General features: G+C 43.7%; 1 protein-coding gene across 1 annotated transcript in view; it reads left to right on the forward strand.

Moving 5' to 3' along the window:
* Nucleotides 1-12685, forward strand: part of PIP4K2A (phosphatidylinositol-5-phosphate 4-kinase, type II, alpha) — a 72798-nt gene that overhangs the window by 29047 nt on the left and 31066 nt on the right. Inside the window, exon 4 of the mRNA XM_011963846.1 lies at nt 7392-7538. Within this exon, the coding sequence (XP_011819236.1) occupies nt 7392-7538 (147 nt within the window). The remainder of the gene's footprint in view (nt 1-7391; nt 7539-12685) is intronic.

A 12685-nucleotide genomic window follows, 5' to 3' on the forward strand; every position in this document is an offset into this window, starting at 1 on the left:
AGGATGGTCTCGATCTCCTGACCTCGTGATCCGCCCGTCTCGGCCTCCCAAAGTGCTGGGATTACAGGCTTGAGCCACCGCGCCCGGCCCAACGTAGTGAATTTAACACTGAAAATAGGAAAGCTGACCCCAAGGATAAGTGTGATTAACTTAGCTACATGTGGCAAGTTTAAGAAGAATTGGTGACAATCAGGTTCACTTTTATAAAGTTTGAGAGTAGATTTTCAGCACCTGTGCAGATGGAAGCTCAGTGCCGTGGCTACATCACAGGCATCTAGAAGCCTCCACTTCAGGTGCCAGGCAGAGCTGCTGTTTGATGTGAGCAGAGGGCTTAGCTACAGGTGACCTGCAGAGTCAGACAGGTGGAAATGACAGGTAAGCATTGTGCCACCAGGAGGAATGCCTCAGGGGAAAAGCCCTCTTCGAGGAACTGCTCAAAGGAACACTCTTCAGTATTGTGTACATGCTGCCTGTGCTCTCACAGGAGAATAAGCCCACTTATCTGGTGTGTGCTCTTAATTTCTGAGCCACACAGGGATGGCCAGCGTTGTTCAGTGTTTGGTCCATTTGCAGCCTCATCTGCCTTGGGACTTCAAAGTGGCTGCAGACAGGAGTTGGCAGACTCATCCATTCTACAGAGGAGCCTCCCGGGCCATTAGAGCAGTGCACCTGTCGAGTCTGTAAAGCGAGACATTACCATCGCAGAAAGGGACAACTGTGTTGATGATGTTCTTTTGCCAGTGGGGAAGGATTGCCTTGTAGCCACATCTAGACGGTGGGTGCTCATGGAAGTCTCCCTCCCTTACCCCTTCCTGCCTCTGCCCTCTCCACCCCTCACCCCGGGGCCTTAGCTGCATCTTGGCCCTGCTTGAGTCATCAGCAGGTCCTGTTTCCCTTATCTCCACATTCATCAGAATGGGGTGTCTTTTTTTTTCTTTTTTCTTTTTTTCTCAGACAAAGTCTCGTTCTGTCACCTAGGCTGGAGTGCAGTGGTGCAACTGCACCACTGCAGCCTCTCCCTCCTGGGTTCAAGTGATTCTCCTGCCTCAGCCTCCTGAGTAGCTAGGATTACAGGCACCTGCCACCATGCCTGTCTAATTTTTACATTTTTAGTAGAGACGGGGTTTCACCATGTTGGCCAGGCCGGTCTCGAACTCCTGACCTCAAGTGATCCACTTGCCCCTGCCTCCCAAAGTGCTGGGATTACATGCATGAGCCACCATGCCCAGCCAGAATGGGGCATCTTAAAGGCAGCAAGTTCCTCTGTTGTGGGTATGGGAGCATCACGTCTGAGCAGTGTTATGCCCAAAGATCCCCTCCCCTCCAAGGGTGAGGATAGGGAGGAGCTGGAGGGGAAGGAGGCAGACGTCCTCTGATTGCTGTGCACGTGATTCTGTGGTTTAAAGAAAACACCATTTATCAACTTCATCAGTGCATACAAACTTTGGGAAATTAAGAGAATTTTAAGTGTGAATTCTGTATAAATCATCGGATATGATTCTTTGCTCTTATTCAGTGACAGATTGATATCAGTAGGGTTATGATTCTGCTCCACCCCTTTCCTCAAAGTTCTATTTCTCCCATGATGCTAGAGAATGAGGATACATTGTGTGGTACAGTTTGTATGTCGGTAATAGCCCTAGAACAGATAAACCATGACCATTTCCGAATTGTCCCCCAAGTTCACCATGTGACTGCCTTTGTTTTTTTTAAGATTAACATCCTTAAACAGTTATTTTGTAGTACCCTCTTTTCCTCCTTTCATGCCTGATATATGCCTGCTTTTTTCCTACTTCTTGTGTAAAGTTCTTCACTTGTCATGGCCATCATGAGAAAAATCTAAGGCTTCCCTTTCATCATAAATGACAGGTTTTTTTTCTGCCTTCAAAATCTAGAATTTTCATATTTACAACACCTGGAGGTAAGGGTCATGGTGTTAATTATAGAGAGCAGAGAGAGTAGGCATCTGTAGGAAACATCTTGGGTTTTTAAAGTTATTTGCTGCATTTGTTTATTTATTCAACAGTTGTATATGAAATGTTTTTTACACATGAGGTCCTGCTAAGGGCAGTGCTTGCCACCTTCGTGGAGCTTACATTTGGCAGGAAGCCATATTACATGAATCCTGTATGCATGTACAACTCAAAAGAAAGATCGTGGACTGGGAATCATAAGTTTGGGAGTTACCGAGACACAGATAGAAGTGAAAACAAAAGGTGTGGGTCAGGTAGCCTGTACACAGTGAAGAAGAGAAGATGAGAGGACATATAGGTCAGGGCCCTGACAGTTTGCACGTAGAGGAGGAAGAATTGGCCAAAGAGCAGGAAAGGTGGGACAGAGTAGGAAGAGGACTGCCAGGAGAACGTAGCGTCTCCGAAGCCAAGGGAGGAAGCCCTGGACGAGAGCGCTGTTTGCTCATAGGATTCAAGAGAAAGAAAGGCGGAGAAGCATCTGTCAGATTTAACCACTCAAGGGTCATTGAGATCTCAGGGGGAACAGTTGCTCTGAAGGGATAGGAAAGTAAAATCCAGAGCAGGATGAGCTGCAGAATGGGTGGGAGTTACAGAGCAGTAGAAAATAAGCGTAGACAACTCTTCCAAGAAGCCAGTCAGGAGAGAGACCAGAGATGGAGAAAGACATGCAGTCAAAGAATGGTTTGTGTTTCTCTTTACTTTTCATTTTAAAAATGTTCAGACAGACAGAAAATTGGTAGCATATACCCATCACTTAGATTGAACAATTACTAACGTTTTATTTTGCATCATTTTATTTTTGCGGAAGTGTTTCAAAAGTAAATCACAGACATATTTCCTCTGTAAATACTTTGATATGCTTCTCTGAAACATAAGGACTTCTCAGGATAAGAAAATTGCTGATAAATTCCTTACTATCACCAAATACCTAATTAGTGGCATAATCAGGTGTCCCCAGTTGCCCTCAAAGTGTACGTTCAAGCCAGGATCCAGGCAGTGCCAGACCATGCATCTCTGCAATTGAGGGGGTGTTTTGTGTTTTGTTTTTGTTGCTTTCCTGAGAAACTTTAGCACATTTAAGCGCTGTTGAGAAGCTGCTAGTGGAGGGAGAGAGGTTGAGGATCCTGGACTGAGGGGGAGGATGCCCAGGAACCCGACAAGACTGGTCCCAGTGTGACTGGAGAGACTGCTCTTAGAAGGGGATCCACTGTGCAAGCACTGAGTGTCTTCACCTGTTTGTGTTGCTGTGAGGAATACCTGAGCCTGGGTGATTTATAAGGAAAAGAGGTTTATTTGGCTTGCAATTCTGCAGGCTGTACAAGAAGCATGGCGTCAGCATCTGTCTCGAGTGAGACCCTCAGGAAGCTTCTACTCATGTTGGAAGGCAGTGGGGAGCTGGCATGGCTCGGTGAGAGGCGGGGAAGGAGACTGGAAGGCCCTTTTCCGTAAGCAGTTCTCCCCATGGCACCAAGCCCTTCATGAGGGACCCACCCCCATGACCCAGTCACCTCCCACCAGGCCCCACCTCCAACATTGGGGATCACATCGCAACGTGAGGTTTGGAGGGGACATATATTCAAAGTGTATCACTGGGAGATGCGGCTACCGGAAGTCAAGCCATTCCCCTCCCATGGCACCCTTTTCCACCTGAAATAGGATAACTTGCACACAGACGAGAACCAGGCGTCTCCACTCCGCGATGCAAAGTCAGCACCACCCATGGTACCAGGCATATGATGGATGCTCAATATGTATTTTAAGTGAATGTATGAAAAAAATTTTTTTTTTTTGTTTTGTTTTTTTTTGAGACAGGAGTTTGCTCTGTCACCCAGGCTGGAGTGCAGTGGTGCGATCTCGGCTCACTGCAGCCTCTGCCTCCCAAGTTCAAAAGATCCTTCTGCCTCACCCAGCCTCCTGCGTAGTTGGGACTGCAGGCATGCACCACCACACCTGGCTAATTGTTGTATTTTTAGCAGAGACAAGGTTTCGCTGTGTTGGCCAGGCTGGTCTCAAACTCCCGACTTCAAGCTATCTGCCCACCTTGGCCTCCCAAAGTGCTGGGATTACAGGTGTGAGCCACCATACTCGACCTCTATGAATGAATATTGAGAGTGATGAGGGGATTTTGAGGTTTGATGAAAATGGAAAAGGTTCATAAGGTAGATAACACTTCATACTACTTTTTATGTGCCAGACTCTGCTCTAAAAACTTTGTAATTAACTCATTTAATCATTAAGTACTATTATTACCTCCCAGTTTCCAAATGCAGACCAAGAGGTTGAATGCAGACCAAGAGGTTCCTTACCTGTGTGTCCCAAGGTCACACAGGTAAGGAACACGGAGCTGGATCGGGGGGCTCCTAGCTGTGCAGCATGACTGAGGCTCGTGAGACCGCGGCTAACACTGTCGCTGTGAATCCACAGTCTCCCTGGTTCAGGGCTGACCTCCAGCGGCTGGTGTGTGGAATCCTTGGAGTTAGGCCCACTGGTGTTATGAATTTGTGCTGAGCATTCTCTGGGTCAACTGGGAGAATCCACCAGGATTCTCATTCAGGCCTCTTTGTGTCAGCATCTGCCTACCACAGCGCATCGTGCTAGAGAACAGAGGTCCCTAGCCCAGGCATTCACAGACCCAGTTAAATGTTCCTCCACTGAAAATGCAACAGTGTGCCCCTTTCCCAGTGCTTCCCCCCAGAAATTCAGTTAATGGGTATAATTTTCTCTGCTGCAAAATTTTAACCCATTAATGCTTTCTAAACCTTTGATACCACCTGCAGCTTGGCAATACTGCAATCTAATAAACTTTGGTATGACTTGTGGGTTTGTACATGTTTATATTCTCAGGAGTTTTAGGTATTCATCAGAGAGCCCCATAGGTGAGCAGTACATTTGAGAACAACTGCGTGTAGACTTGGTGATAAAGTAAACAGACTTTTTTTTTGTTTTTGTTTTGTTTTGTTTTTTGAGATGGAGTCTCACTCTGTCACCCACGCTGGAGTACAGTGGCACGATCTCGGCTCACTGAAACCTCCGCCTCCCGGGTTCAAGTGATTCTTCTGCCTCAGCCTCCCGGGTAGCTGGGATTACGGGTGTGCACCACACCTGGCTAATTGTTGTATTTTTAGTAGAGATGGGGTTTCACCATCTTGGCCAGGCTGATTTTGAACTCCTGACCTCGTGATCCACCCACCTGAGCCTCTGAAAGTGCTGGGATTACAGGTGTGAGCCACCACACCTGGCAAAGTAGACAGATTTGATCTGTCTCTTTTCAATGTAGTAATTTAGCTAATCTGTAAGGTAGGGAAGGTATAGAATGTAATCTGTATGGGTGTTTTTTCCTAAGAGGGGGGCAACTAGTCGATGATTTGCTATATAATATTCAAAAGATTTCTTTACCATATTTGTAGCATTGGTTCTTTTCCATGAGACATAGCCATCTGTGGCTCTGTACGCAACTTGAATCAGAGAGACATGGCAGGATTCTGTAAATGTAGTCCATCATGAGAGCGCAGCAAGGGGTTGAGCAGCAAAAGCAAAACTGGTGTGTGCCCCAGGGCAGGGACTGTCTTGTGGGCCTCAAAAATAACTGCCTCAGAGCAGACCCCACCCAGTACATGTCTGTATGTCAGTTTGGAGCACAAAACAAGTGTAACATTAAAATTTCTTAACAGTTTTGAATGAAAATAATCATTATCATCTTCAGTATAGTGTAGTACACAGCATCGTGTGAAGTATTTTGACATACTCTTATCTGTAACCCTCAAAACAACCCTCAAGGTAGGAATTAGGCTCTTTTTTTGGAAAATGAAGCTAAAATGTGGAGTGATTTGGTAACTTGCCCAAGATCTCACAGCTCATAAATGGAGGCACCAGGACACACATACACGCCTTTCTGACTCACAAACCTATGTTCTCTCTACTGCACATAGAGACTGGACTTCCTCAGTCTGCATGTTTGAAGGCCCATCCAACCACCTTTCTACAGAGGCCAAGAACTTTTTATTTCTCTAGATCAGATGTGAGAAATTTTCTTTTCACCCAATGGCTATTTACTACCTGTTTTACATTAGCAAAACTCAATTTATTATATTTTGAAAGGAAATAAATAGAAAATGTTTCACTCATCTAATTTCAAATAACAAGGTGAAACTCTCCTCAGGAATTACGTGAGATTAAAATACGTAGGTCAGTTACTGTCAACAATAACAAAAAAGGGAAGACACAGCTTTAAAACTTGCTAAAACTCTAGATGGCAAAAATCAAAGTCAGGTACCAATGCTGTTTATCTTTAATGATCAAAACTGAAGACTTTCATTCTTAAGGTGGTTAAGTATTATCAGAATTGATTATTAACAGTATTTACAACTAAAAAGTTTGAAAGGACATTCTAATTACTTTTGTATTTTTTATAAAATGCTCATTGTAAAAAAAAAAAAAAAGAAAATGAAAAATTCAAGCAGTATAGAAAAAAAGATCAGAATTCCCTCCAACTGCATCGTCAGCATCTCTGAATATGCCCAACATGTATGGTGCTTACAATAATTGAATCTCACCATTTGTGCTGTTTATTATCCTGGAGATTTCACACATGTGTCAATGGACATAGAGCTTTTTTGAAATATTCCTTCCCCATGATTTTAAAGGAAGGAAAACCTTAGCCTCCTTTGGAAAGTGCAGAGGGACCCCTGTTTTGTGAAAATCTGCTCTCGGGGAGAAGTGGCTCCATCTTGTGGCCCTCTAGAATGTGGTCATGAAAAACAGCCAAGGTCGTGTTGTGTTTTTGCAACTCTCCTCAGAAATGGTGTCAACCCTGGGCTTGTCCAGTTAACTTGGTGGAAACCAGCAGGAACCAGGCAGTCCCCATCTGCTGGCAGAGCAGGAGTGAGGGTGCTGTGGTCGCAGGGGTTGCCCCCTTCTCCCCTGCTCTCATGGGAAGCTTAGCTCAGCCCTCCCAGCTTCTAACACTGGAGTCTCCACAATTTCCTCTTTAATCTCGACTTCAACAATGTTAGAGAAGCTAATTTTAGCGGCCAGGTCGCTCTGCCTCAGTCCTGTAGTCAGGGCTTTGGGGGTAGAAGGCAAAGGTGCTAGATGGAGTGTAATATCCCTTCAAAGGAATTGGAGAAAGACAGTCACATGTCCTCTTGCCTTACACTATCATATCCAAGGTTTGACCTTACAAATTCCATTTGGAATGTTGGAAAAAAATTGGAGATGAAATTGAATGTTCTTTTCTGTGTAGATATGGTGAACACAGATGTGATTGGTAAGCAGTACAAATGTGGCCATTTTCTGTAAATAGGACCCTAATGACTGGAGGTTTTCACTTTGTGTAAACACCATAGGTGTATGTATTTTACATCTAAGGAAGCAATCTTTTGATTGGATTTTTTTTCCTTTTTTTTCTCTCCTATGCAGTACATAGTGGAATGTCATGGGATCACCCTTCTTCCCCAATTTTTGGGCATGTACCGGCTTAATGTTGATGGAGTTGAAATATATGTGATAGTTACAAGAAATGTGTTCAGCCACCGTTTGTCTGTGTATAGGAAATACGACTTAAAGGTGAGATTGATTTTTATGAATTTTTGTGAAGTAACTCAAGCTTACTCTTCTACATTGTAAATGTTGTCATTGATCATCAAAAATGCTTTGGAGCCACTCAGCACTTAAAGCTATCAGACAAGTAGCAGTGTATTCCTTCCTTTGAGGCAATAAGTGCTTGCTGGTCTCACCAAAAAACACTGGCACATGTTAGAGATACCACATCTACTTAAATATTCAAGTACATACCAGGCATTGTTCTAGGTGCTGGAAATAACGGTATGAACAAACCAAACCTGCACTCAGGGAGCTAACATTCTGGTGGGTAAAGACAGGCAGTAAGTAAAAGTAATAAGTTAGTCATAGAGCATACCCAAAAGTGGTAAGTGCTATAGACAGAATTAAAAGAAGGGGGGAGTTTTAAATAAGACTGTCAGGGAAGGTTCCCCTGAGAAAGATGACATTGGAGCAGACTTGAAGGAGATGAGGAAATGAGGTGAGGAAGCATGTTGCTGGCAGAGGGAACTGTAAGTACAGAGACCATTTCAAAGGCTTGGAGAGAAAGGGGGTCCCCTGGAAATTCTGAGAGTGGAATGACATAATCTGGCTTCTGGTATCACCAACTCAGGGGAGAATGTTCAAGTTAGGGGCTGAAAAACTGTGACTTGCCTTGAATGCCAAATCCTACTTGAAGGACTCTTTTTTTTTTTTTGAGACAGAGTCTTCCTCTGTTGCCCAGTCTGGAGTGCAGTGGCACAATCTTGGCTCATGGCAACCTCTGCCCCACTGACTCAAGCAATCCTCCCACCTCAGCCTCCCAAGTAACTGGGACCACAGGCATGCACCACCATGCTCAGCTAATGTTTTGTATTTTTTGGTGGAGGTGGAATTTTACCATGTTGCCCAGGCTGGTCTTAAACTCGTGAACTCAAGCAATCCACCCACCTTGGCCTCCCAAAGTGCTGGGATTATAGGCATGAGCCACCGCGCCTGGCTGGGCCAATTTTATAAATACATTTTTATTGGAATACCACCATGCCCATTGTTTCTGTGTTGTCTGTTGCTGCTTTTGTACTGTAATGGCAGAGTTGGGTAGTTACCACAGAGACCATTTGGGACCACAAAGCCTAAAACATTTACCCTCTGACTCTTTGCAGAAAAAGTTTGCCAAACTCTGGTCTCTGACATTTGGTTCTCAAGTTTTTTGGTCTCAACCCTTTCACACTCTTAAAAGAGGACCCTCAAAAGCTTTTGCAGATGTGAGTTGTGTCTGTGGATATTTACAGTATTAAAAATTAATATAAGAAATATTAGAATATGTAGTTTATTTAAAAATGAGAAAACCATTACATGTTAACATTTTTATGTATTTTCCAAAAGCAAAAACATTAATGAGACAAGTAGCATTATTTTACATTTTTGCAAATCTCCATAATATCTTGACTTAATATGAGACAGTTGGAATGTCATATCTGATTCCGCTGTCAGTCTGTGTGGTGTTACGCCGCTGAAGTATGTGAAGAAAATCTGAACTCACGCAATAATGAAGTTTGGAAAGTTGTTAAAGCATGTTTAACAACTTTTTTAGATAATTGTAGATATTCTTTGTTGATACTGTACCAAAGCTTGACAAGAGATAATTTCTCAAAGCTTAGTTACATTATGAAATCTGAAGTCACATCAGTGAACTTTCTGTACTCTTCATCAAAATCCATTGGTCTGTTTGCATGCATTGTTCTGAATGTGTGACTTTGTCAAGGCATGCACTTGCCATTTGGAACATATTGGTTCACTGAGTTATGTGCCTCTTCCAAATACTGACACATTTCATCATACAGTATCAAACAGTCATAACACTGTCACCACCAATGTCATCAGAAAAGTCTTTTACATATTGGGAAGCTGTCACACCCAGGGTGGTGGATACAAGATTTTTAAAAATCGGTTTTTTACTTGGAATCTCACATTTTATCACTGGCCACAAGCCCTGTCAGTTGTTTTCTGTGAAATGACCGCATGTGGCAAGCACCCCAGCATACAGGCGAGCCTAGCAGCTTCATTCATTTTGTAGCAAATATCAGTCACATGCCCAGATCTGAATAAACATAGACTGTCATTGTTTTTTCAAGTAAAAGTGTTGTTTCGTGAAAAAGGTGGCTAGTTCAGCTCATAACTCAAACCATCACGAAAACAGTTAAGAAACTATTCCATCTTTATAAACAGAAGTGCTTTATGTATACTTCCCACACAGAATATTGGAAAGACGTGTATTCCTGAGTCTAGATTTGTTACATTTAATTTTATGCTTTCATGTGTTTACTAGATGCCTGCTTGTAGGAGACACCATCTTAGCCAGAGGTTCAGCTACTCGTACACAGCCCACAAGTCATAAAAACCAGGATGTGTGGCTTCAGAGGTTTCTGAAATGACGCTGGGTTTCTTTAATGATGCTGGTTTTTTCATTGGTTTTTTTTTTTAAATCACAGACACAACTAATACCCATTGGTGCCACTGTTTCGCTTATGCTAAACTGCTAGCAGTTCTTCCCACCATTGTGTTTGCAGTATTTATACACATATCAAGACGGTGAAAAAGGCAAATAATGTCTCAGTACTATTATAAAAATAGTTTTGACTTTGTGTAGTTTTGGTCTTGGGACCCCAGGGTTTGAACCATACTTTCAGAAATGCTAGTCTAAGTGAAGGAAATAGTCTAGGCTTGTCTCCTAACCTCTGAAGTCCCCACACACTGGATCCACTTCCCAAATACACCCTTGTCCTGTCCTGCCTCAAAGTCTTAGCCCAAGCCAGTCATTTGTGTCCCTGGAATTGCCCCTGAGGAAGTCCAGCCGCCCTCCAGGGCCCTTGCCAGCACCAGCTCTTTTGTGAAGCCTTGGTGGTACTACTCAGGGCACACAAGACTCTGTCTGACTTTCCCAGAGAAGAAAGCCAGAGTGACCTCTAAAGTCACATGTTGTTCTTTTATAACTTACTGACCTTGTCTAAGTTGCTGAACCTCTATGACCCTCTGTCTCTTCATCTATTAAAACAGGGATAATTTTACCTACATTTGCAGGGATGTTTTGAGGATTACATAAGATACATATGTGTCGTGTCCAGCATGAGGCATGGCATATGGGAGGTAATGAATCTTGATTGCCTCATTCATTCTCCTGATGTGTAAGTGTCTCAAGGGCAGGTATTTTGTTCTACTTAACTTTTTTTTTTTTTTTTTTTTTTAAATCCCCCTGCAATGCCTAAGAGAGTGCCTCAGACAAGTAGGCATCTGGTAAACATATCTTGGAGTAAATTATACTTGGAGATTGGATCTTCTAATTTTAATTTGCCTTGCTTTTCACAATTTCGTCTCCCTTTCTGGCTTGTGGCATAGATAAACTCTGTTCTTGCCAGTGCTCTCAGTTGTGATGGAACCTGTACATCTGGCATCATTTCATGGCTTAAACTCTTGGCCTTCCTTTTCTATTTTTGTTATAATTTTTTTATTGTGAATTAATTTAAACTTGGATGAGTTTTGTTGTTGTTCCCAAGCTAATGATCAACATTTACATACAGATGAAGCTTCCCTGAGAATCAGAAGCAGGGTGGATGCTATTGTAGGAGGGAGTACACACACACACCACCCCCCCAACAACTTGGTTAAGAATTCAAAGCAGAATAGTTTCTTCCTGTACCCAGCAGCATAGGCAGTGCTTAAGGATTACAAATGTCCCAATGTTAAAAAATATTTGGGAACACTCTTTGTTAAAAATCAGTGTGTAAAGGTAGCTACTTGTGATCCATATTCAGGAATCCCTAAAGGAAGGAAAGTAGACCATGGCGAGTAACAGTTGCTGGGCATGGCTGTGCAGAGGGGCTCGGGGTGTGATCATAGAATGGGTTCTCAGGTTTGCCTTCATGAATGGTTCACATTATCCATCTCCATCTGATGGGTTAGCTTGGGGCTGCTCTGACTCGCCCCAAGAAACATTAACATTTTCCTGGGCCAGCAGCAGCATCCCTCGGATCTTCCAGTCCTGAGGACACTGAGCACCAGGGCAATGGAAGATCGGCCCTGGGGAGACCCCCAGCGTGGTCTTGGCTCCCTTCCCCAGTGTGAGGAGTCTCTTCCGTTCAAGTTTCCGCATCTGTGAATTGCAGGAAGCACACATCCTAGTCAGTGCCTGAGCTGCTCGATGAAAGCCAGTAATCAAAAATTTTGATTTCTTTGCAAATGGCCAATCTAAAAGCCACTTTCACTTTTCCAAAGTCAACTGTAAGTTCATTTAATGAATGGCTAACCTAGGTAACCCAGGGCAATAGATGTCTATTCATCAGGTGGTTGAGAAGCAAGTGGCTTGGCTGACCTCATGGTAGTTAGGGGTGTCCAGTGCAGGAGGGGAAGGGAGCCCAGGAAACTGGCCTGCGATTCATCTCCAGCCATTTCAGTAAACACAGGACATCTGCTGTGTACGAGACACTGTGGTTGTCATCCGTACTGAAGAATTCACCGGACCATGTGTTTCCCACCTTTTCTTTTGAATTAAAATCTTCCACAAGCCATGGGAAGTTTCTCTGCTTGGACTCTACCCCTAAAGCCTCCCCGTCGGCCTCTGAGGTGGACTCAGGTCATCCTACACAACCCAGAGTTCTAAGGCAGAGTTTTGAACACGACTACAGTAGAGCACAAACTGCTGAGATCAAGGGCCATGTTTTCCTCCACTTTGTACCTCTGCACTCAGCATAGGGCCTGGCACAAAAGGGGTACAAATAACTGTGTGTCTTTGAAGAAAACTCCAAAGTAAATGGGGTCAGAGAGTGGCCGTGGAGGACTGATGTATAGCACGCAAGGAAAGAGTGTTCATCAGTAACTCTAAGACGGGAGAAAACAATGAGTGTTGCAGAAAAACGTCAGCAGGCAAGGATGTGCCCACATCTGGAAGACGTAATACAGGGAAAGAGGCACTTAACGCCCTGAGGTCCCACCACAGCCAGCTAGTGGGACTCTTCTTTAAGATAACAAGACTGACTATTTCTGGCAGTTGATAGAAGGAAGAAAGTGTGGGGCTGATCCAGTATTAAGTAAGTTATTGCTCAAGTAAGTGGTGGTCAGGTTTTCTAACTTCCAGCAGCTGGACAAGAACCACAGACACACAGGTGAGCATGATAGAG

The sequence above is a fragment of the Colobus angolensis genome, unplaced genomic scaffold, assembly GCF_000951035.1.
Source record: "Colobus angolensis palliatus isolate OR3802 unplaced genomic scaffold, Cang.pa_1.0 Scaffold63, whole genome shotgun sequence".
Classification (NCBI taxonomy): domain Eukaryota; kingdom Metazoa; phylum Chordata; class Mammalia; order Primates; family Cercopithecidae; genus Colobus; species Colobus angolensis.